Source organism: Peromyscus californicus, unplaced genomic scaffold, assembly GCF_007827085.1.
Source record: "Peromyscus californicus insignis strain IS unplaced genomic scaffold, ASM782708v3 Scaffold_3__1_contigs__length_106647218, whole genome shotgun sequence".
Lineage (NCBI taxonomy): Eukaryota > Metazoa > Chordata > Mammalia > Rodentia > Cricetidae > Peromyscus > Peromyscus californicus.
The window spans coordinates 69,790,988-69,816,250 of NW_026294551.1; the positions used below are offsets into that span (position 1 = coordinate 69,790,988).

General features: G+C 50.5%; 1 protein-coding gene across 10 annotated transcripts in view; it reads right to left on the reverse strand.

The window, feature by feature from the left end:
• The window catches only part of Septin8 (septin 8), a 42,745-nt gene extending 30,232 nt beyond the window's left edge, over positions 1–12,513 (reverse strand). For 3 of the 10 annotated variants that reach the window (XM_052757834.1, XM_052757832.1, XM_052757836.1), the window contains exon 1: positions 12,237–12,511. In XM_052757834.1, the coding sequence (XP_052613794.1) occupies positions 12,237–12,266 (30 nt within the window). In that variant the 5' untranslated portion in view covers positions 12,267–12,511. Of the gene's footprint in view, positions 1–12,236 lie in introns of all 10 variants that reach the window. The other 7 variants (XM_052757831.1, XM_052757830.1, XM_052757838.1 and 4 more) reach the window with 5 other exon arrangements.
• Between the last annotated feature and the right edge of the window lie 12,750 nt (positions 12,514–25,263).

Genomic DNA, 25,263 nt, shown 5'->3' on the forward strand with positions numbered 1-25,263 from the left:
GAGTGGGAGTAAGATGCCACCCCGAGGGCAGGTTGAGGCCCACATAGCTCCACGTTGGGCAGAACCATACCTCCTTCTCCCTCAGTGCCTATGCCCTAACCACCACCAGGGACAGGAAGGCACGCAGGAGTCTCTCCTATCCACAGCTCCACAGTGGAGCTCTGGGTAGTCACGGCAACCCTCCCAACTCAGGGAGGCCGAGAGAGAACCAGCTCCAGAGTTATCCTCTGACCTCCACAGGTGTGGGTGTGCCGTGGTACATGCATCACACACACACACACACACACACACACACGGTGGGCAAAGAAGTCAGGGGTAGACAGGAGGCCCTGTGCCTTCTGCTACCTAAGAGCCTCCTCAGCACCTAGACGTCAGCTCCCTGCAGCCTGTCTGCTGCCTTGGCCTGAACATCTCTAGCCAGTGTGGCCTCTGGCACAAAACCCCAACCTGCCTTGGGATACTAACACCTGTCCCAGTCATGCCTAAGTACGTCCATCAGCAGCCTAGATCTCATGTGACTCTTGTACCCATTTCAAACAAGCCAGGTTTGCCCGAAACCTGTTTCTCCAGAGACTCTGGGTGGAGCCTATTTCTCACAGTGACCCTTCCCCCATCGCTGCCCCCAAGGCTTCACGTTCCAATTCACCCACTCACTCTTTTATTTTATTTTATTTGCATTGGTGTTTTGCTGCATGTATATAGACGGTGTGAGGGTGTCAGATCTTGGAGTGACAGACAGCTGTGAGCTACCATGTGGGTGCTGGGACTTGAACCCAGGTCCTCTGGAAGAGCAATCAGTGCTCTTAACCACTGAGCCATCTCTCCAGCCCCCTCACAAGTCCTCTTAAGGTTGCAAATGTAACCTGAGAAAGGGGCCACCAAGGAGCTTTCTTTCCCTGGTGCCCACATCAGAAACAATACATAGAGTCTTTCCCACCCACCCCTTTGCCTGGCATTCAGGCCTTCCCCCCAGGCTCAATTCCAGCCCCACTGGTTACTTCTAAATTCCTGTGTGTGTGTGTGTGTGTGTGTGTGTGTGTGTGTGTGTGTGTGTGTAGGGGTGTTGTTGTTTTGTTTTGAGACAGGCCCAAGCTGGCTTTGAATTTGTTGTGCCAAGAATGACTCTGAACTCCTAATCCTCACGCCTCTATCTCCCCAGTACTGGAATCACAGGCATTTGCTGCCATACCTAGTTTGATGCAGTGCTGGAGATCAAACCCAGGGCTTTGTGCATGCTTGGTGAGCAGACTACCAACACAGCCATGCCGACATTCCCCCTTCTTTCACACCATTTAATTAATGTATGCATTGAGTGGGGTAGGGGTGGGGCTCACACATGCTGCAACGCTCCTGTATGGGTAGAGCTTGTCAGTTCTCTCCTTCCGTCACGCGGATTCCAATTGGGGGGAGGGTTGAATTTGGGTGGTCGGCCTTGGCAGCAAGCACCTTAACCCACTGAGCCATCTCTCAGCCCCTAAGTCTCCCTTTTAGCTCAGCAGCTTCCCTGAACTCTGGAGCTCCCAGGGCTCTCTGCTTTTTCGCTGGCACCTGACCTTGCTGGCCCCTACACAGCACGTCAGGCCTTCCCAGACAGTGGTCCTGTTTCCTGTCACCAATCCTTAACTTTTTTTTTTTTCCGGTTTTCCGAGACAAGGTGTCCTGGAACTCACTCTGTAGACCAGGCTGGCCTCAAACTCACAGATCCACCTGCCTCTGTCTCCCGAGTGCTGGGAGTAAAGGCGTGCGCCACCACCGCCCGGCAGTCCTTAACAGTTATGTATCGTGGTTCTCCACCTCTTCTCCCCACTTCAGAAAGCTCTCCATGGGCTGGGGAAGCCATGTTCTCTATGCTTCCCACCCTTGCATGCCATGACGCTATGGCTCAGTTTCAAGTTCACAAACAGCATCTTCAAATGTTGCCACATTGCAGGTGCCACCTGCCCACCTTACACAGGACTTCATTATTTAGTCTTCCTTCCTGCTTGCGGCAGCCTGAGGATCAAATGCAGGACAGAACAGGCTGGAGCTTATTTTTAGGTGAAACTGAAAATCTCCAAAACTGAAGGCGTGCTGTGCTTGCGGAGAAGACTGCGTATTTATTCACGCTCTCCTTCCAAGGGTGACACAATCAGGATGCAATCCAACATCCTGTAGTCTGCCGCCAAAACTGACCAAGTCAGCTGCGTCTGGAAACCACACACACACACACACACACACACACACACACACACACACACACACACACTCCACAGCAGAACACTTGCAAAAAAAAAAAAAAGAAGAAGAAGAAAGGGAGAAAAACCAGGCCAGCCTATGCCTCACTCCCCGCAACTTTCTGACAATTCTGGGCTCCAGGGGCTAAAATGAGTGCTGGGGAACGCACAAGCCCACCTACCCAGGCTTAGCAGCCCTGCCTCTTCTTCCCTCACGCAATGTGGCTCTCTCTGTGGAAGTGTGTGGAGGATGAGAGGTCATCACCCCCAAGTTATTGCCCAGGCTGCACTGCGTCTACCCAGGAACATCAGGGACCAGAGTGGACGTCCTTCTCTGGTGCACCCACACACAGAATAATGGCTACGGCCCTGAGAGAAGACAGTGTCCTTCCCTGTCCTCAGGAGACTGATGTGACCTTCTGGCTTTACTGAGGGATGACGCTCGCTAATGCCGGCCTTCCTGATCACACATTTGGCATCAATAACTCGTGACCTACTTACTGCAAAGTGTCACCCTCCCCTCAGATGTTCGATGGCCTGAGCAGTCACAGCAGAGGAAGAACTAGCAACACCCCAGGTGTCCCCAACATGATGCAGTGGCCAGGACTCAGACACAACATCAGGTCTCCCACTGGGTAACAACCCTGCCCTCTGGTGGTGGCCAATCAGCATGATGCCAAAGCAAGTGGCCCAGGGGGGGCCTTTGTGACTATCCTGTGATCATCTGTGGAGCTAGCCTAAGACTAAAGCCCTCTCACAAAGGGCAGCAGGGCCAAGAAAATGGCAGAGCAGTCAGGGAGCTCCTGTCTGCCCTACCTCTGGTCCCTTCTCTACACGTCTGGCATAAATCCCTAGCTGGGCAGGACCTCAGCACTGTGACTGCCAGTCTCCACAGAACAATGCATGCACAGGACAGAGGCAAGGAAGGCCAGGCGTCTGAGTTTGCGGCCTCAGAGAGGAACAGAGCTCACAAGACGATACCAGTCATTTGTTAAGAACTATCTTGTGGAAAGCTGGGCGTGGCGGTGCACGCCTTTAATCCCAGCACTCAGGAGACAGAGGCAGGTGGATCTCTGTGAGTTTGAGGCCAGCCTGGTCTACAGAAGGAATTCCAGGACAGCCAGGGCTACACAGAAAAACTCTGTCATGAAAAACCAAAAAAAGAACTACCTTGTGGGACTGAAGAGATGGCTCAGAGGTTAAGAGCCCAGGCTGCTCTTCCAAAGGTCCTGAGTTCAATTCCCAGCAACCACATGGTGGCCCACAACCATCAATAATGAGATCTGGTGCCCTCTTCTGGCAAGCAGGTGTATATAATAAATAAATCTAAATAAATACATAAATCTTAAAAAAAAATCACCTTGTGTGAACTAAACCAAAAGAGCTAGAGTCTCTCACTTAGTTTTTCCCACCCTGTATGGCAATAACCAGGGCCTAGCCACGCAGGGATGGAGAGCAGAACAAGCCCTTAGTCAAAGCACTCTGCTCTGTTGCCTTCCAATATGCTTAGAAGACTCCCAATCCATCACAGTCAGCCATCACTGGACACATCTGCTCTGCGGCAGGCACTGGGACAGCCAGCAGTGAGAAAGTGAGGCCACCACATCCTTGACCCCAGGCTCATTCTAAACTCAAGTGCCACCAGAGCTCAGCAAGGCACCGTAAATGGACAAAGGATCGATACAGCAATGCTGATCAATAACGGTATGTATGCTCTGTATCATAAATGCTGATCTGTAACTGTAACACGTCTGAGTTCTAAAATATACAGTGTCCATCTTACTTACTCCAAAACTGTAACACTTCTGAGTTCTAAAATATACAGTGTCCGCCGGGCGGTGGTGGCGCACGCCTTTAATCCCAGCACTCGGGAGGCAGAGCCAGGCGGATCTCTGTGAGTTCGAGGCCAGCCTGGGCTACCAAGTGAGTCCCAGGAAAGGCGCAGAGCTACACAGAGAAACCCTGTCTCGAAAAACCAAAAAAAAAAAAAAAAAAAAAAAAATACAGTGTCCATCTTACTTACTCCCCACAGCAGCCCTGTGAGGACTACTGGGGCCCTGTGAGACAGGCTCATTTACAAGAGGCCACGCTGCTCAGGATCTGAATGGAGACAATATGACCAGGAAACTGACACCTTCTGACAGCAGCTGACATGGTCACATGTAGAATCCTTCCAGGAAGAGGCAGAAAATGGCAGAGTTCATGCTCAGACATGGCCCAGGGTGGCCAAAGGTCTGCAATTCCACACAACTGTGGGAATGCAGGTCTACTGTTTAGAAATCTGACTCCCCCCTCCCCTCAAGAGATCTAAGCAGGGCATAGGAACACATATGTGCAATCCCAACCTTAGGGAGGCTAAGGCAGGAGGATCAGGAGTTCAAAGCCAGTCTGAACTACACAGAGAGACCCTGTCTCAAAGCAAAAATATAAAACATAGTCAATGGTGGCATGTGCCAGGAGCAAATGCTGAGGAGGCTATGGCAGGAGGATCATGACTTCAAGGCCAGCCTGAACTACCTAGGGCTAGGGATGTACCTCTGTGGTAAAGCACTTGCCTAACCATCCACAAGGCCCCGATTTCTATCTTTAGTACCTCCCCCAAACAAAACAAAGTGAAAAGGAAACAAAAGATGTATAACAAGACAAGAGAATCAGGAATTCAAGGCCATCCTCAGGGACTCAGCAAGCTGAAGGACAGCCTGGGCTACATGCTATCCTGTCTCAAAAAGAAAGAATGTGAAAAGGGAAAAACACAAAAACAAAAAAAGAAAAAAGGAGGAACACACTGGGCCAAACGTGGTGTTCTGGCATGTCAGGGAACGGATCTAGACCAAGGCCATTACTGCACAAGCTAGTCTTGCAGAATGATCTGGGGAGATGACGCGTCCACTCCATTCTAGGGGCATGGAGGCCGTGGGAGACTGTTCCATGAGGATGTGCCTTTAGACTGATAAAGGCACAGATCTTGCTGACTCGGGCCCTTTTCCTACCCAGCAACCTAGGATGCTCACAAGGGGCTCTAAACATCTTCAAAGACCCCCCCTGGGCAGAGAGAGAGAGTTGGCAGCTCGGAGATCTGCACACAATGAGAAATTCCGTGGGCCAGGATCCCCTTTTTAATCACTAACAAGCTCCTGGATCCTGAGCCAAGCCCCAACTTCTACATCATACTTTCTTTGGCACATCTGAGAAAACAACCAAACTAAGAAGTGCAATCCTGCATGCCCGGCCATCCAGAACAAAGCAGAGAACCTTGTTTATTATACAGCCCAGTGGGCAACTGGGACATCCCTCTCCTGGTTCAGAACTGCTCTGTCTGAACCCTCAGGATCTGCCCTAATGGACAGACACGAAGAACTAGGGAGAAATCAGGTCTCAGAGTTTGCCTCCACACAAAAGCAGACTATACTCAGAGACTGGAAATCATCAGCTCAAGTATCCACACTAACAAGACAGGTAAAGTTGAGGATGAATAAAAAAAACCCAAACAGGGAGGGGGGAGGTGGGGATAACTGGTTAAGAGTACTGGCTGCTCTTCCAAAGAACCAAGGTTCAATTCTCAGCACCCACATGGCAGCTCACAACTGTCTATAACTCTGGTTCCAGGGGATCTGGTACCCTCACACAGACATACATGTAGGCAAAACACCAATGAACATCAAATAAAATAAAAAATTAAAAAAAAAAAAGGAGCCGGGCGGTGGTGGCGCACGCCTTTAATCCCAGCACTCGGGAGGCAGAGCCAGGCGGATCTCTGTGAGTTCAAGGCCAGCCTGGGCTACCAAGTGAGTTCCAGGAAAAGGCGCAAAGCTACACAGAGAAACCCTGTCTCGAAAAACCAAAAAAAAAAAAAAAAAAAAAAAAAAAGGAACCCTAAATCGAGTTGGTTGTTGGGAGGGAATCAAAGAAATGTGGTTCCTGAATCCTGGATCAAGAACAAGCTCCCTGATGCCAGATCTTCCACAGACTTCTCTAGTGCCTTGGTCTCTGAACACATCTGTTCCCTGGCTCCTGTTCCTAGCATCCGCTGGCCTCCTAGGTTATCTTTTTTTTTTTTTGGTTTTTTGAGACAGGGTTTCTCTGTGTAGCTTTGCGCCTCTCCTGGAACTCACTTGGTAGCCCAGGCTGGCCTCGAACTCACAGAGATCCGCCTGGCTCTGCCTCCCGAGTGCTGGGATTAAAGGCGTGCGCCACCACCGCCCAGCTCTCCTAGGCTATCTTAGGGCTTAAAATTCAGAAGGATTTTTTGCCTTTTCATTCATCTCAAGGCGTCCTCAGGTATTCCCTGCCAGTTAGACAGGAAGCCCACTCCCTAGGAGAACACTAGCCCTGGCTGGGTTAGAAGGCCCTGAGCAGTGGACCTAGGAATCATTGTACCACTGAGCCTTCTCCACCCATGTTCCTGGCACATAGTAGCTTCAGCTACTCCCAAGCAGCCTAGGCCATAAAAATAGCCAGAGCAGAGGCCTCTGGCCAGAACTGTGGTGTTAAGCACAACTGTCCTTGAGCCCAAGAGGAATCCTAGGAATTTTCCCAGGCTTAGGCTCTGGTCCCAGGATTCCAAGCAAGCTTCTAAACCCAGGTCAGAGGTTACGAGAAAGAACTAAAAGGTTGTATGCAGGAGGGCGAAGATGGAGAAGGTGTCATCCTGGACCAAAGGAGAACAGAAGCAAGACACACCTGTCCTCAATCCAGAGGACACCCGGGCAGCAGAGTGTCTCTCTTCTACAGCAGCAACAGAAACCTGGGCAGAAGACTCAACCCCAGATCAAGCTTCATAGTGCCACCGTGGTGGCCCACGGGGTTAACAATGGGGAACCGGCTACTGGGCCACCAGTCACTCTCACTAGGCCAGTCATTCCCCATCTTCCTGTAGAAAGACCAGGAACTTGGTAGCACAACTACCCTCCTGTTCTCCCTAGGCCGCGGAACTCGGTCATTTGTTTCTCTGTCCAAGATACTTTCTCCCTCTTCCCACAGCCAGGCTGCAGCTCATCAACTAAGGACGGTTCTATCCATAGTTCTACCAAAGTCAGGTCTCCAGGAAACCAAAAGCACAGTTTCTGGGCCCGTGCCTGTCCCCACCACCCACAAGGCCTGGGACATAGACACATTCTTCGGCTCTGATGTGCTGCGGGGAGCAAGAGGAAATGTTCCATCCTGCCACTGCACATGTGGGGCGCTCTGCTGCAGGAGGCACAGCAGCTCCAGTTCTGTGCCTGGCTAGGACTCAGCAGCCATCCCTGTCTGCCAGTGGGGAAAGCCACAAGTGGTCCAACCTCATTCAGAGGAGAAGGCTGCATTTCCTCATAAATGAAACACCAGCCCTGGAAGGGGGGATGTGGGTTCCAAAATGTCCCTCCCTGCCTTATTTACCACCACAGGATGGAGAACAGTGCTGGCAAGGCCCAGAGGGTTGCTCTGGCACCAACATGGCCAGAGGTGGCTGTGTAGGCACAGCCATGCACCTCTGTTGCCCATCCACCTCCGCAGCAGGCAGAGGGGCAGCTTTGTCCCTGGGGAGAGAATCCTGGGTCCAGGCCCCGCTGAAGCCCAGGTGTGGGGTGGTCCACACCCAGAAGGCCCCACAGAGAACAGCCGAATAGCATCATCAGAGATGGACTCTTCTCTTCCTCTGGTTCTGTCCCTCTAACTCGGCTCTGTGATAAAAAGCCTACTATGTACCTGGAAGCTACCAGTCCTAAGAATACTCAACTCACCCCAAGGCAAATAGGGCAACTGTAGCTATTGCCAAGAAGCTCCCTGCCCTGTCCTCTGCTGCCTCTTCCCAGCTGGGCTTCCAGACATGAGCCCTGAGGGTGTACAGGACTCCTACAGAAGCTAATGAAGAACATCCCAGCCCCCCAAGAGGGCATTCTGAGTCTGGGAGACATCCCGTTCCCCAAGCAGATGTGTCTCCCTCCTGCCTAACCAGCTCCACATCTGGCTGTCCACAAAGCTAGTGCACTGTAAAATGTAGTTGGAAGTCCCAAGACCCTAGGGGCAGCACAGAAGCAGGAAGCTGGAGGCCCTGAGAGACACCTGGAGGCCAGCCGTCCTTGCTCTGCTCTGTCATCCTGCAGCTGGGCCATGGCCCCAAGGAAGCTGGGTTTCAGCCAGAAAGCCTTCTGGGACAGTTACTGTCCCAAACACACACACCACTACCTAGTTCATCCTAGGGCTCAAACGTCCATCACCTCAAGGGGCCATCAGATGGAAGCTAGCGTCTGGGTACTGGGCCCATCTTTGACTGACCAGCAACCAAAATCTGCTTCCTCACCCAATCTCGGCCTGCAGACATCAAAAGAAGCTCAAAACATCCATGGCCCCCCACCCTCCACTCCCACTCTCCACAGCTTTTGGACCGGCCCTGAGTCCCCCAACTCCACCTAGCCTCCCTCCTCTTTGGTACTGCGGTCAGTCTATTCTTGCTACCCTCTCTCTCCCTGCCCCAAGCAGTCTCTAGTCAAATGCTCCCTTGGGTCATCAACACCTTCTCACCAGACTCATAGCTCTGACCCATCCCATAAGGTCCCAGGAAGGTTGGTTCCCTAGTATGGTAGCGAGGGAAGGAAGGAAGGATAAGGCAACCCCACCTCCTAGAGAAAGGTGTAGAATTGTGGCTTTGCCTGTGGCATTCACATGTGACCCCTCAATGCTAGCCACTGGGAGCTACACTGGTATCTTCTGCTCAGCTATCATTTCTGCCCAGAAAGGCTTGGCATGGCTACTGGTCATTTTCACAGGATACCGAGATCCCGGAGACAGGAGCCCCGAGCCACACTTGGGTGAGAAGGCTGCCTCCCACATCCCTAGCTTTAGGACAAAATAGGCACTCCTTGGATAGCATGCTTGTTGGGGAAGTGTCAAGATTACAGGGGTGACAACGGATGTAACAGATGGTGCCGAGGATAAAGCGGAGATGGGGGGTAAGTGACTGGCTGGGAAGAATGCCAAGGATGAGGCAGCCTCACGTTTCTTCCCTCTCCCCCGCACATCTTTACTTTGCCTGGGACCTACTGGGTCCCTCACCTAGGAGTCTGAACCTCCTCCATAAGATGCAAACAGGAAACTCACAGGAGTGGGTCAGGGTAGAAGGGGAGTGAGCCTCAGAGTCAGAGACCAAGAAGCAAGAGAGGGACCCCAAGAGTGCGGCAGGAGTCTGACTGCCCAAGGAGAGCACGAGACGACAGAATCTGCTGAGGCTTCCTCCACAAACCTACACAACAGCCATCAACCTAAGCCCCTGACCTGACTAAGGCAGGACCCACTTAGAGGTCAAAGATGTGGGGCCAGCAAGATGGCTGTGGGTGAGGGCACCCGCCGTGACACCTGATAGCCTGAATTCCATTCCCAGTCCCCTTATGGTAAAAGAGACTCTGAAAGCTGTCCTCCACCCTCCACGTGAACACCACCACACACGCATACCCACATACAGACCTACACACAGAAACATAACAAGTAAAATATAATAAAGATAGGCCTAGGGTGTGTGCAGCATGCTGGGAAGAGTGGATCGAGATACCAGCACACCTCCATCTCAAAGTACATCACTGTGTGCTCATTTTTTCTTCCAGGCACACTGCAGATTGAACCCAGGGCTTCCTACACAAGTTAAGTAGGCTCTTCACCCCTGAGCTATAGCCCAAACCCTTCTGTGTGGCCTTGTAGGCTCCAGACTAAGTTTTCAGGTCCTCCAGGGCTGCTCTGACCACCTTTGCACGAGCCAGAGGGGCAGTGGATATCTGCCCCAGTACCACCAAACCTTGCAGCTGGCGAAATATCCAAGCATGTCTCCAATAAGCCAAAGACTAAAGCGAGCCTTCAAAAAAAAAAAAAAAAATTCTTCAAGGCATCAGTATGGCTAGGTACAAGATAAGGTAGGAAATTACCTTCCCAGGATGATAAGGAAGGGAGGAAAGAGACCAGACTCCTAAATTCCTGCCAAACTCCACCCAGTATCTCCACCCAAATTCAATCCCATCCAAGTCCTCCCAGGAGGCTAATGGCCCAGAGTGCAGAGGGCGGGGAAGGCATCCATCCCTGGAGCATAACCATCATACTAAGCAAGGTCCCAGAATTCCAGCATTACAGCTGCACTGAGTCGTCTGTGCTTTGGCTCACTTTGGGGATCATGTGAAGACTTCCCACAGAAATGATCCAAAAGCAAACAGAGCAAGGCCCTCCCAAGCCACAGCTGTATGGTGTAGACACTCGGCGGACCCTCCGAGGATCACCTCTGGCCACAAAGCGATGCAAAGGAGGTGCAGCCAGGCAAACACATCCCCTGCTGCTCTCTCCCACACAGTATTTCCCATGTACCTGACACTACTCAGGTACCTCGCCTGCATTCCTTCCCAGAATCCGCACAACTCCATGAGGGAGACCATATTTTCTCTGGCTGTACAGAGAAGAACACCAAGGGGTAAACAGCTTGCCAGAGGTTCCACGACCAACAAGTAGCATTTCAAGGAATCCTCTCAGGCCACTGATTCCAGTTGCTCTACACATACTCCCATCTGTACAAGATCAACTGTTAGACGAACCTCTGACCTCCAAACCAACCCAGACAGAACCTTCCGGTCAGCGAGGCGCAGAGAAAGCAGCACACACACACACACACACACACACACACACACACACACACACACACACACATCTTTTGGTCTCCATCGACCGGGCAGGTTTATAAGGACTCGGCTGTTTTCCTGAAGTACATAAATTCCACTTTACAGCCACAGGAGTGAAGTGGATCTCGGCTTGGCCAGCCTCTGCAGATTCCCCATGTCGTCAAACTTACTTAACAGACACACAGTCCCCCTCCCCAAGGGGCACAGAACACACCAGCCAACACATTATGAAACCAAGAGCTCCTGTTTTATTATGCTTATTCCCAAAGACCAACAAATGTATTTTCAGATTAAAGAAGAAATTTGCATATATAAATTCGGATGACAGTATTTATAGCATAATTACATAAGTCCTGGCTCCCTTATTTAGCCCCAGAACCAATTCGTTATCGGTCACACATTCAGAGTTCTCCCTCCCTCCAACAGCCCTGGGCCCTCCTCCACCTCCTCCCTCCCTTCCCCTCCTCCCCTTCCAGCCGACCAGGGCCTCACATGCTGGCATGAGGACACAGCTTCCTTCACTGTCACAGCCTAGCCTCCCAGACACACCCAAATCCAGCCTCAGACACCAAGAGCGTGCAGACAACCCCCCAAAAGGCCTCCCTCCGCGTGCTATGGCCTGGTTCAAGTCCACAGACACCCCTGTTAGGACCACCAAGGGACGTCAGCCCAGAGGAAGGCAGACCCTGACTGGGGCCCAAACAAACACTCAATGGTTGGGATCTGGAATCACTTCAGCTCCGGAGAATGGCTACCGCAGACCCAGAGCCTATCACTGGGGCCCTGGACCTGTCTGGAGTTGGACCCAGGATCCAGGCTCCTGGGGGAGGGCAGTGAAGGAGATGGACAGCAGGCCCGGATTCTTCAGGACCAAAGTCTGCAACTCCCCTGAGCTCTTTCCGGAGCGTGTGAGTGTGTGTGTGTGTGTGTGTGTGTGTGTGTGTGTGTGTGTGTGTGTGTGTGTGTGTGTGTGTGTGTGAGTGTGTGTGTGTGTGTGTGTGTGTGTGTGTGTGTGTGTGTGTGTGTGTGTGTTGAGGGGTGGGGGGGAAATCCCTGGACCCTTGGGGCTCCATCCTCACTCTTTGCACCCAGCTAACAGCACCTGCGCGGCTAAGTCAAGTCCCCAGAGGTGCAGGAACACCCTGGGGAAGGAGAGTCGGGGGCGTCCGGGATCCTCCCCTTTGGACACGAGTCTGTCTTCACACCTGCCCCGAGCCGCCCAAGTCTTGGCTTCTTCCCGCGAAAAGGAGCTTAGGTCGCGCGAAGCCCGACACGCCGAGACCCCCTTCCTGGGGTTGGCTCCGGGGGTCCCCGGGTTCGAGGCCCCGCCGCGCGGCGCTGACAGCCCGCCTCGCGCCCCCCTCCCGCGCCCCCCGCGCGCCGCGGGCCTCACCGAGATGCGTTCCAGGTCGGTGGCCGCCATGGCGAGCTGCGCACCGGGCGGGCGAGCTGCGCACCGGGCGGGCGAGCTGCGCACCGGGCGGGCTGCGGGGAGCGCCGGGGCCGCGGCGGGGACGAGCCGGCTGCGGGACGCGCTCCGCCCGGGCGGCTGCGGCTGAATGGATCCAATATGGCCACTTCCTGGAAACTCCCCTTGGCGGCGGCGGCGGCGGCGGCGGGAGAAGCCGCGGAGCGGGCCCCGCCCCCGCCCGCGGGACCGGCCTCCCTACCCAGCTCAGCCCCAGCGCAGCACGCTCGCTCCCCGGGGCTGGGACCGACCGGGGGTCTCCGCGGCTTGGCGGGAGGTACTAGCTGCGGGTGCTGCTGGGACTTGTAGTCCGCGAAGTGGGGGGCCTCGGACTGCCACGTCTGGGGTACCCTGAGCGTTTCCCGAGGCCTGCTGCGTGTTCTTGGGAAGCTAGGTCAGTGCACAGCACAGAAGGGTGCTGCGTTCGTCCTGGGGGCTCGGCCTCCAAACTGACTGTCCCTGCTGGAACGTGCAAACGCATTGCGACCACCAGCCCAAGGTTTCATGCTCTGCCCATCCGGGAGAGGCCCCCTCCGCCTCTTCTGCCTATGCCGTGGATCCCACCTGATGCTCTAAAGCGGAGCTAGGGCGGGAACCCCAGGCTGGACCGGTGCGTCCGGCCAGGCAGCCTTTGGCTCCTTGCGCAATGATGAACCCGGGAAAGATGCACAGTTTGAGAAGCGGAGATCGACGTAGCATATTACTAGCGATCCTCACCCTGCCTGTCCCACGAGTTTAGAGTTATGTCATTATGTAGAAAGGACCTTGGTTCCCACGGCATGTGCATCTTCTTTTCCAACCTTACCACTCAAAAAACGTACACAAACGTCTTAACGGGCTTGGTAATCTTTTCCAGTGACTATACACGATCCAGCTCTCCCCAGGTCCTCCTTTCCCCTCCTCTGTATCTGGTCTCCCTGACGGCAAGGCAAGGTTTACCTCTATCCCTCCACTTCCCACGAATGTCCACCCCCACCTCCAATATCTTGAGAAACAACCCTGATTTCCCACTCATTGGAAACTTGTGTCTGCTGGAGGTGTCTGGTGACCACATCTGGACTTGGCACACTCCATGCTGTGACATACTTCCTACCCACCTCCACAGCTGTGGTACCATTCACTTTCTCTCCCTGAAGTGGCTTTTCCCTTCTTTCTTTACAAACCAGCTTGTCTCCAAGGTGAACTGGCACCTCACCCAGCTGGACTTAGCGATGTTTTATTTTGTGGTATGCTCTTGCATGCTGCTGTTTCTTGTACATTTCTGTGACAAGAAATGGGACAGGCATGCAGCTCAGTTGGTAGAGTGCTTGCTTGCCTAGCATGCAGAAAGCCTTGAGTTCTGTCCCCAAAGCTGCATAAACCATATGTGACAGGGCACATCTATAATCCTAGCATTTGGGAGGTAGAAGCAGGACAATTCAGAGTTCAAGGCCATCCTCCACTATTCTAGGCCATCCTGGAATACAGGAGACTGTCCAAAACAAAATAAAAAGTGGGGGGTGCAGCACAGTGGTTAGCGTAGAGAAGTGGATGGATGGTAAACTTTCCTGTTTGAATCATGCCCCACCCCCAGCTTCTTAACATTACCTATGCAAGCTCACTTTTCTGACTGTAAAAATGTAGGTATCCATGGACCAGTAAGATGGCTCAGTGGGGAAAGACTCTTGCCACCAAATCTGATGGACTGAACTCAATCCCTGGGCTCTGCATAAAGGAGAGAACTGACTCCCACAAGTAAAGTAAAATAAGCAGGGGAATTTAAATTGTGATTGAACTCTGTTGTTTAGTAGTAACTCCTCTAGACCACACGGGCCCTAAGTCAGACCCCAGAGAGCGTATGTGTGTAACTGATGATAATTTCATCATCCTAGACAATCTCTGCCTTTCCCTTTTCTTTTCTTTTTAAGATTTATTTATTATGTATACAGTATTCTGTCTGCATGTATGCCTGCACACCAGAAGATCTTATTACAGATGGTTGTGAGCCACCACGTGGACGCTGGGAATTGAACTCAGGACCTCTGGAAGAGCAGCCAGTGCTCTTAACCACTGAGCCATCTCTCCAGCCCCCCTTTTCCTTTTCTATAACTGACAAGAAGTGACTCCCAGCTGCCTTTTTCTTCCTCGGGCCTCCTTGGCCTTTAATTGCCTTTGAAATGGCCTTTCATTCCTACTTGAGCATTATTTCAAAACATCCACTTGGCTCCTCAGCATGGTGGCATTCACTTTTAATCCCAGCGCTCGGGAGGCAGAGGCAGGTGGAGCTCTGGGAGACCGAGGCCAGCCTGGGCTACAGAGAGAGTTCCAGGACAGCCAGGACTACACAGAGAAACCCTGTCTCCAAACAAAAGGAGGAGAGGATGGAGAAATGAATGTCTCGGCAGTCTTTTAGAAGACCCAAGTTTAGTTTCCAACATCCAAATCCTGAGGTAGCTTACAATAGCCTGTAACTTCAGTTCCAGGGGTGTCTCATGCCTCTGGCCTCTTTGGGCACACACCACCACCGCCACCACCACCATCACCACCATCACCACATACACCCCACACATGCAAACATAATTTAAAATTAAATTAAATTCCAACAGGCAAACACCACCAGTGGATGAGATGGAAAGGTCCCGGGGGGGGGGGGGGGGGGGGGGGGGGGGGGACAGGTGTCTTCGCTCTCTTGAGCTGTGTCCATTGTCCTAGGAAAACTTTCTCCTAATCTCCAAACCTCAGACTTCTCACGTCGTTAGTGTCACTCTGTTTATGCTGCTGTGGGTTCGAACTTCTGAAAGAATTCGGATTGTCTGTGGGGACTAAAAGGCCAGAACAACATTTTCAGATGCAGCAAACGGTTTCCTACAGCAGGGTTCCAAGTGGTCCCTTATACACCCAGGGATACAACTAGAGCAGACTGGTCCCAAAGTCACATGACCTCGGGCTAAGAAGTCTCCGTAGAAGTCCTCGGAGCTTGGTTGCCTGATGTGCATTGTCACAGAGAAAGCAGACTATGCCACACTCTACCCCACCCTGCCCTGACCCCATCCATCACCACCCACATGCAAAACCAGCCGGAGTCTAAACAAGGCAGACCTCACTCCAGGAAACACTGCCTTCCTGGTCTCTGCTCCTCCCGGGTCTGTTTACCGTTTGTCGTTTCTTGTGTCGAACACAGGTTCAAAGTTTCCATGGTTCCTCTCTCATTTTTGTTTATGACTTTCATTTTTCTTCCTTAATAAAAAGCCTGGGATATAGCTCTGGAGGGGGTGGGGGTGCCTGAAGACAGGCACAAGCCCTTGGGTTTGCTCCCCAGCCCTGGGGGTGGGGGGGAGAAGTTCTTGATCTTTATCTCAAGTTCATAAAGTGTTCAAAGGATGGGAGGTCAGGGTGTCTGAGTGGCAGAGCACTGGCCTCGCAGGATCCCCAGGCCCGACGACGAGGAGCAGTTGGCCTGCAGTTACTGCCAGCCCTCAGCCTTCATGCTGTGGGTTTGCTAAGTCTGTTTTTTAAAGTTCTGCGTATGTTTTCTTTTCTTTTGTTGTTTTCATTATATATTTGAGGGGAGGATGTTGAGACCGGATCTCGCCATGTTGCTTTTGCTTTTGTAGAACAAACTAGGCTTAAAGATGTAGTGATCCTCCTGCCTCTGTTTCTTAAGTGCTCAGATTACAGGTGTAACCATGACTGGCTGCTGCTAATTCTTCTTCTTCTTCTTCTTCTTCTTCTTCTTCTTCTTCTTCTTCTTCTTCTTCTTCTTCTTCCTCCTCCTCCTCCTCCTCCTCCTCCTCCTCCTCCTCCTCCTCCTCTCTCTGTGCATGTTAGAGATGTATGTGCACATGTGTGTACAGGTACACTCCAGAGACTCTGTTCCTCACCATATATATATATATTCCTCACTTTTTTTTTTTTTAAGGCAAGGTCTCTTCCTGAACCTGGAGCTCCCTTAGCTCCCTTTTCCACTAGACTTGACCGTCCATCAGGCCTCTGGGATCCACCTGCCTTTACCCTCCAGCACTGGAATTACAGATGCACACTGCCATGCCAGACTTTTCACGTGGGTGCTGGGGATCCGAATGAATGTCCTTGTGCTTGTACAGATGAGCCATCTCCCTGGCCTTTTCTTTTCCCGGGCTGGCCTCACCCTTGCAGCAATCCTTGTGCCTCAGTCCCTCAAATGCTGGATTACAAGATCGATCCCCCCCATGCTCAACTTTATATTTTCCTTTAAAACTTTGATGCCCAGAAGTGTGGCACACACCTTTAATTCCTGCACTTGAGAGGCAGAGGCAGGCGGAGCTCTGAGTTCCAGGCCAGCCTGGTCTACAGAGTGAGTTCCAGGACAACCAGAGCTACACAGAGAAACCCTGTCTCAAAAAAACAAACAAAAAAAAACCCCTACTTTTGTCAAATTTAAGTGATGTGTCTAAGAGGATGCCAAGCCAGATGCCTCATACTCTCCACTGATGAAACAATGCGAATGGAATTATAAACTACATTTCTATATGTGTGCCGGTCACATACCAGTTAGAATTAGATCAGTCACTTCAGCAACATTCAAGTTTCTTCCTTCCTCATCCTTCCCTTCCCATGTTGTCCAGGGAAGTACCCTAGTGCTTTGCTGACCCCACCCCCACCCCCGTTGTTAGCACTTTGTCCTAGTGGTCTAGTGTGGATACTGTGTGTCTGCGCTCCAGGCAGCAAACGGGAATGGAGGTGATACAGTGAGCAAACACTCTCAAATGATTCCAGAGGCTGCCCTGGCATACTTCCGGTACTTGTGCTTACACCCCACCAGCCAAAGCTGGAAATGAGGTCTTTATTTTGCCTAGCATGTGTATAGCTAAACAGTCATGAAATGCTAGCACAGGGACTGACTGGGAACATGCTCAGTCTGCAGAGTGCCCGCTATGTGAAGATCTGAGTTCAGACTCGCAGTACTCACGGGAAAAGCCCAGCGTGGCAGCACACATCTGTGGCTCCAGTGCTGTGGGTGTCTGCCTGCTAAACTTTATAAAAATGATACATGTACACTTAAAATAATTTAAACAGTGCAGTTAAGTTTAAATGGCCCCAATGCCACCACCAAGAAATGACTAGCGCAAGCGTCATTGTACATTATTCTAGAAAGGTTTATGTGACTGTTTACAGACAGGAGGAAAGGTAACAGATATTTTATAGAAGTGTCCACCATGGGCCAGCAAGATGGCTCAGCAGGCAAAGGTGCTTGCTGCCAAGTCTGATGATTCCCTAGTACTCACGAAGGAAAAGGGGAAAACAGACGTTTGAAAGTTATTTCCAACTCCACAGGCACTGTGATCTGAACAAATACACACAGACATACGAGAAATAAAATAAACAAATGTAAGCCATAGTGGTACATACGTTTAGCTCTATGAGTTTGAGGCCAACCTGGTCTACATCGTGTGAGCTTGTCTCAAAAAAATTCCAAATAAATAAATAACTATTTGATTTGTAATACTGGTGCTACTGAAATGAAATATGCTGTTCAATGTTATTTGAACTTAATAGAAAAGAAAGTTGAAGTGAAATCTTAAGGAAGAGTTGGACCTCAAAGAGAGTTTCCTGACTGCAGGAGTTATTACTCCCTAAAAGACCCCTCCGAGGTTAACCCAAAAGTTGCAACAGTATCGGGAGACTTGTCTTTTTCTTCAAGTTCACATTTCTTTCTTTCTCTTTTAGTTTTTCAAGACAGGGTTTCTCTGTGTAGTTCTGGCTCTAGACCAAGGTGGCCTTGAACTCCTTGAACTTGAGATCCTCCTGCCTCTGCCTCCCGAGAGCTGGGATCAAAGGTGTGTGCCACCATGCCCGGCTTAGAGCTGGCATTTCGGTTATATGTGCTGCCATTCCTGTCTTGGTTTCCCCCATCTTCTTGGATTTGTGAATTGTTACTCTTCCAGTGTCTGGATTAGGGACAATCACATTCAATTCTGGAAACAGAATTCTGCAATTACTCAGTATACCGTTTAAATTCATTAATTTGATGCTCATCAACCGTCCTTTCACAATGTGTTTCCATTTGCAATAAAAAAACAACTCAGTTCAGCTCTTAATAGGAGGAATTTCTTTAGTTGTTTTTCCAAGAAGGGTTAGGATGCTTAAGAATGTCAACTATGCTGGACAGAGTGGCACATGCTTTTCAGTCCCAGCACTCAGGGAGGCAGAGAGAGAACCAATTCCAACGTTATCCTCTGACCTCCACAGGTGTGGGTGTGCTCTGGTACATGTATGTCATGCATGTGCACGTGCATACGCACACACACACACACACACACACACACACACACACACACACACGTAATAAAAAAAAAAGTTGTTATTTTAAAGAATGTCAGCTAACCAATAAGGGTGGGCATGCCTTTATTCCCAGCACAGAATGTGGTAGGTTTGGATCTTTTTTTCTTTTAGGAAAAGTCTGAAACTAGCCTGAATTTTTCCCTTAGAGGTGATGCTTTTCTCTTTGGAAGAAAAAAAATCACTCTTCACCTTATTTATTTGTTTGTTTGTTTGTTGGTTTTTGTTTGTTTGATTTTTTCAAGACAGGGTTTCTCTGTGCAGTTTTGGTGCCTGTCCTGGATCTTTCTCTGTAGCCCAGGCTGGCCTCGAACTCACAGAGATCTGCCTGGCTCTGCTTCCCTAGTGCTGGGATTAAACCACCACCACCTGGCCTGTTTGTTTTTTAAGATAGGGTCTCTCTATATAGCAAGTTCAAGTCCCAGAACTTGCTCTGTAGACCAGGCTGGCCTGGGATTCACAGAGATCTGCCCACCTCTGCCTTCTGATTGTTGGGATTAAAGGTGTGCGCCACCGCCCATGGCCCATTTTTAAAAAATTGATGATTATGAGCTGTCTTAGTATTCAATATTCCAAATCTCGTTTTCTGGAACATTGTATGTGCTCAGTCTGCAGTGGTGGGGTTAATTTCTGCACTAGAGGGATCCTCCCTGGCCCTGGCTTTAGTTTTTCTGGAGTGTCCGTCATGTCGCCTTCCTTACCCTGGTTACCCTTCATCCCCACAGAGCTGCTTTCATCTCTTCGCCCCCTTTAGGAATTTGACCTCAGGGGGCTCCGCTCTTTCGCTAACGGTCTAATCGATCTGTTCGTTCTGTAATGCCTTTTGTCTTCAGTTTCTATCCTTTCTGTCTCATTTTCTGCTTTCATTTCCCCCTCTTTGAGCCTTCTACTTACTAAATTCGTTATTTACTTATTTTAAAAACATTAATTTTGTTATTAGTGTGTGTGTGTGTGTGTGTGTGTGTGTGTGTGTGTGTGTGTGTGTGAGCACACATGTGCACAATATGTGTGTGTGTGGAGGTCAGAGGTTGACTCTCAGGAGTCAGTTCTCTCCTTCCACCTTGGGTCCAGGGGATCAAACTCAGGTCCTCAGGCTTGGAGGCAAGCACTCTTAGCTGCTGGGCCACCTTGCCAGCCCTTATGTTCTTATTAACTGACTTTATAGCATGAAGCCATTAAAAGGAACTCCTTCTATCAGGATTTTTAGGGAAGAAGGGAAGGAACTCCTTTTGCCCTTTGTTTTCCTCTTATTAATCATTAGGAATTTGCTCTTTGCTGCCATGTGTACTGTTTGGTTTGGTTTGGTAGCTTTCTCTCTCTGTTTCTCTCTGTGTGTCTGCCTCTGTGTGTGTGTGTGTGTGTGTGTGTGTGTGTGTGTGTGAGAGAGAGAGAGAGAGAGAGAGAGAGAGAGAGAGAGAGAGAGAGAGAGAGAGAGAAGAAAGGCAAAGTAGATATGAAATTTGCTACTTACTGTCCTCAGTTATGGAACCACAAAGATGTCCCCGACCTCCACTTCCAGAGGGTCCCTGATGCATCTCTGTGCTCCACAGCTGCCCAGCAGGGAGGCAACATTATGCCAAGCCTGTCTCAGAGAAGCCTTCAACTTTATAAGGCGCATGCCATTTGTCCATATTCTCTGCCTGTGGCCTGCCCTGCCCTCTGGCTCGCTAGAACTCTGGGCCAACACAGGGTGGGCGCTTTCTCCTGTTTTAACTTTTGGGGTGGGGTGGGGGAGAACCAACTATGCAGTAACCAAAGACGTGCAATCTACAGCACAAAGGACTTGCCCTTGGAGTGTAGCTTCCAACCCTGCAGCAGGAACAGGTGACCTGGTGACAAGCTGCCCCACAGAGTGACACTCCTAGGCAGAGATGAGAAAGCTAAAATGTTTTTCTTTGGGGGGAAAATGTGACCTTCAAGAGAACAAATGCTTCACGCTGGCTGTCACGTCAAAGAAAGCTCAAAGGAGAGCAGGTACACCGGTGAGACCAGATTCAAACTGGGAAGCCCCCCCCCCCCCCACCAAGAGCCCTTCAACTGGGCCCGAAGAGAGGCCCAGAGAGGACAAAGAGAAAAGGCCCAGCAGGTGGAGCCCTCCCCCTCCCCAAATAACTCAACTCCATCTGCTTTATACATCAGGCTCTCACTTCAACAAAGGCTTCTTCTACAGCTAAAAATAAGTCAGAAACCGCGACTCCTGGGAATTTATTCAGAGACAACATGAGTCCGGAAAAGGCTGCCGTAGGGAGGAGTGGCAGGGAGGAACCTCTGTGGCAGAGTTAGGAGTGGGAACAGGAGGAGTTTCACCTGACACCGGTGGGTGGGCCAGGAAGGTGGGGGGAAGTTCCATGGAGAACCGTTAGGAATTAGTCTAAGTCGGAGAGGAAATAATAATAAATAAACAATAAAGAGGAGAAAGCTGAGGACCTGACTGCTGCACAGGACCCACCTAGACAGCCAGAGGAGCAGGGGGCTAAGGCCCCATAGCACATCTGTCTGATTTGCAAGTGTTTTGGATGGCAGGGGCAGGTGGATTGCTGTGAGTTCCAGGCCAGCCTGGTCTATGTAGCAAGCTCCAGGCCAACTATGGCTATATAGTGAGACTGTATCTCAAAAAAACTAGAACTAAAACTAAACTCACTCCACCACCCCACCCCACCCCCGTGTGTGTGTGTGTGTGTGTGTGTGTGTGTGTGTGTGTGTGTGTGTGTGTTTATGTATGTGAGTATGAGGAGGGGTGTACTAAGCATGCATGAGGAAGTCAGACACAACCTTGTTCCTGCTGTCCACCTTGTCTGAGACAGGATCTCTTGTTGCCCGTCCATGACGTACACCAGGCCTCCTGGCCTGTGAGCTTTCAGGGATGCTCCACTTCCTGTTTTGCCACAGGAATGCTAGGATTACAGATGTGAACTACTGGGCCTGTCTGGACTTGGGTTCTGGGAATCCAACTTCAGGTCTGGATCCTGAATGCTGAAGACATAGACAGAGAGGGGCCAATGACTTCTCCCTTTTGTCTGTGTGTACATGCATGTGTGTGCATGCGTGTGTGTGTGTGTGTGTGTGTGTGTGTGTGTGTGTGTGTGTGTGTGTGTGTGTGTACATTTGTGTTTTGGCCCGGAACTCACCCAAAAGGTCAGGTTGGCGGGTCAGGAGGTCCAAGGATCCACCATCTCTACCTCCCCAGCACTTGGGATGACAAGCATCGACTACCATGGCTGGTTTTTCTTACATGGTTTCTGAGGCTTGAACCTTGAGCTTATTACAACTGAGCTGCCCCTCCAGCCCCCTGCTCTCCCTATGACGGAGGAAGACAGCTTTTCCAGATGCCTCCTGGTGTGGTTTTGAATGTAAGATGTGTCCAACAACCTCCTGTGTGTCTCAATGCTTGGTCCCCAGCTGGGGGTGCCGTTTTGGGGAGTTGTGGAGCCTGGAGGACGTTGGCCCAGCTGGCTGGGGTGGGTCACTGGGAGTCTCCCAGTTCAGCTAGTTCTGCTTGCTGAGCTGGCCACAGCAGGAGCTCTGCCCTACACTGCCACTTCCCCGGGGCCCCTCCCCCTACACCATTGCCTTCCGAGCCTCAACTGGCTGAGCTCTCTGAAACTTGGAACCATAGTGAACCACTCACTCCCTGGAGTTGTTCCGACACATGCTAAAGTCACCTGGGAAGAGAGAACCTCAGTTGAGAAAATGCCTCCATAGGACTGGCCTGTAGGCCTGCCTCTCTGTGGAGCATTACCTTGATTAGCGATTGATGTGGCGGGGCCCAAGCCACTGAAAGTGGTGCCACCCCTGGGCAGGAGATCCTGAGCTGTATAAGAAAGCAGCCTGAACAAGCCATGGAGAGCAAGCCAGTAAGTATTCATCCTCCACTGGCCTCTGCTTCAGCTCCTGCCCTGACTTTCCTCAGTGATGACACGGAGTTGTAAGCGGAAATGAATCCTTTCCTCTCCAAGTTGTTTTTGGTCATGGTGTTTATCACAACAACAGAAAGTAAACCAGGATAGTTGTGTATGCCAAGCATTTTGTCACAGCAACGGGACAAGTCCCGTGAGGCCTCCCAGACCAGAATTGAGTCATGTGACTACAATAAGTCCCAGGATTGCAAAAGGCGGGCCCAGGCTGATGCAACACTCACCAGCCGTGCTGATGAGCACATTTTAGTCTGAGGGAGAAGACAAGAAAAATAAACTAACAAACAAAGGAACAAGAGCAGGCAAAGTTGCTAAGATGTGTTTGGTATAGACAGCAAGCTGGCAACTTGTGAGAAGCACTAGTTGCTGAATAAATGAAACCCAGGTATTTTAATGGGTAAGAAGAACAAGGCACAGAGGAGGGTTACTTGTAGATGGAAAGGCACTGGGGGGCTGGAGAGATGGCTCAGTGGTTAAGATCTTCTAGAGGATCTGGGTTTGATTCCCAGCACCCACATGGCAGCTCACAACCATCTGTAACTCCAGTTCCAGGAGATCTGACAGCCCTTTTTTAGCACATATGTAGTGCGTACATACATGCAGGCAAAACACCCAAATGGATTAAATAAATAAAAAAAAAAAAAGGTGTTGAAACTCCAAATGATGAGGTAAAACTCTGCCAACTCCAGACTGACCTTTGTTATCCTCACATCTGACCCCATAGAGACCCAGTATGATCTACCAGCTCCTCCCTAGCTGCAGAGATCCTCCCTAGGTGGGTCTCTGGTACTCTTTAGCTATGTGTAGCTAGGTTTGCTTGTACCTTTTTCTACAACACTGCCTGTCCAAGACTGGCTTGGAAGGCACCATTTAGTCAAGGACGACCTTGAACCTCTGATCTCCCTGCCTCCACCGCCCAGGTACTGGATTACAGGCATGCACTACCACACCAAGATTTCACACAGTGCTAGGAATTGAAAGGCTTCAAGTATGCAAAAACTCTACCACCTAAGCCATGTCCATAGTCCCTCACTGTGAGTCTGAAGAGGAATCAACAAACTAGTAGGGTTTTGTTTTGTTTTGGAGACAGTTTCTCTGTGTAGTTTTGGTGCCTGTCCTGGATCTCAGTCTGTAGACCAGGCTGGCCTCGAACTCACAGAGCTCCTCCTGGCGCTGCCTCCCGAGCGCTGGGATTAAAGGCGTGCGCCACAGCTGCCCGGTGAAACTAGTAGATGTTTTGAAGCATCTTAAATTGGTCAGCGAGTCTTTCATGACCTCTAGACTGCTTGCCTGAGAAAGGACTCAATGGCTGCCCTACATACACCAAGATAATTCCGCTGGTGACAAACTATAACGACTGTCCCCTAAGGCTGAAAACACGGTTATCTAAACAAAACCAGAGCCCTGTTCTTCAGGCAAAAGGCAGAATGACTGTTGGGCAAAAGCCTGAAGGCTTCAGAGCTCCAAGCCAGATACCCTGACTTCAGTTTAGATAAAGGGAAGAACTCTTCTCTCTGACAAGACAGAGCAGGACCTTCAGAATCTGTTCTCATCAGTGAAGTTCCTGTTGGGGAGGAGACAGCCAGGCTTCTCCTGATCTTTCTGACCATTGATGGTTCTGAATTGTGTTAGTTTTCTGTAACCATGACAACACACCTGAGTTAACTGGTTTACAGGGAAGAAAGGTTTATTTGGTTCACAGTTGCCGTCTGCAGTCACTTGGTCTTGTTGTCTGGGACCTGTGATGGTGCTGTACATCGTGGCAGGGAGCATGTGCAAGAGGAGGCCTGCTCACCTCGTGATCATGGGAGTAGGGAGGTGGAGTGGGATGGGGACTGGGGTCCTGATAACCCCTTCAAGAGCATGTACCCAATGACCTGATTTCTTTCTACCAGGCCCCATCTCCTAAAGGGTCTATCATCTTTCAAAAGTACCATAGGCTAGCCCCAAACCTTGAACACATAGCCTAAGGCAGACAGTCCAGCTCCAAACTGCAGCCTGAACACTGAGGTCGCTTAGTCATTATACAACAGCTTCCTTATAAACCAGAAGTGATGGCTCACAACTGTGTTCCCAGCATTCAAGAGACTGAAATGAGCCGGGTGGTGGTGGCACAGGCCTTGAATCCCAGCACTCAGGAGGCAGAGCCAGGCGGATCTCTGTGAGTTCAAGGCTAGCCTGGTCTACAGAGCGAGTTCCAGGACAGCCAAGGACAGTTACACAGAGAAACCCTGTCTCGAAAAAACAACAACAAAATATTTATGCAGTGTGTGTGCCACAGAAGACAGCTTGTGGAAGTTAGTCCTCTTTTTCCACCACATAGGTCCCAGGGATTGAACCCAAGTTTGTCAGGCTTGGCAGCAAGTTCCTTTACCTGCTGAGCCATCTTACTAATCCATGAGAAAAGACTTAACGGAATTGGGCTGTACATTCTTATATATTTATTTTATTGTTATTTTGAGACAGGATCTCTCTTTGTAGTCCTGCTACCCTGGAATTCCGTATGTAGACCAGACTGACCCAGAACTCACAGAGATCTGCCTTTTTCTGCCTTTTGAATGTTGGGATTAAATTGTGCTGTGTCCTCACATTGAAGTCTGAACTCTGGCAGCCAGTATCCATGCCTTAGTGATCATTTTGCTCACAGCACATGCTAAGTGTTCAGTAAATCCATTTATTTTTAAATATTTCTTAATTAAATTTTTAATTTTAAAAAGTCTTTTTTTTTTCTGTGTTCAGAT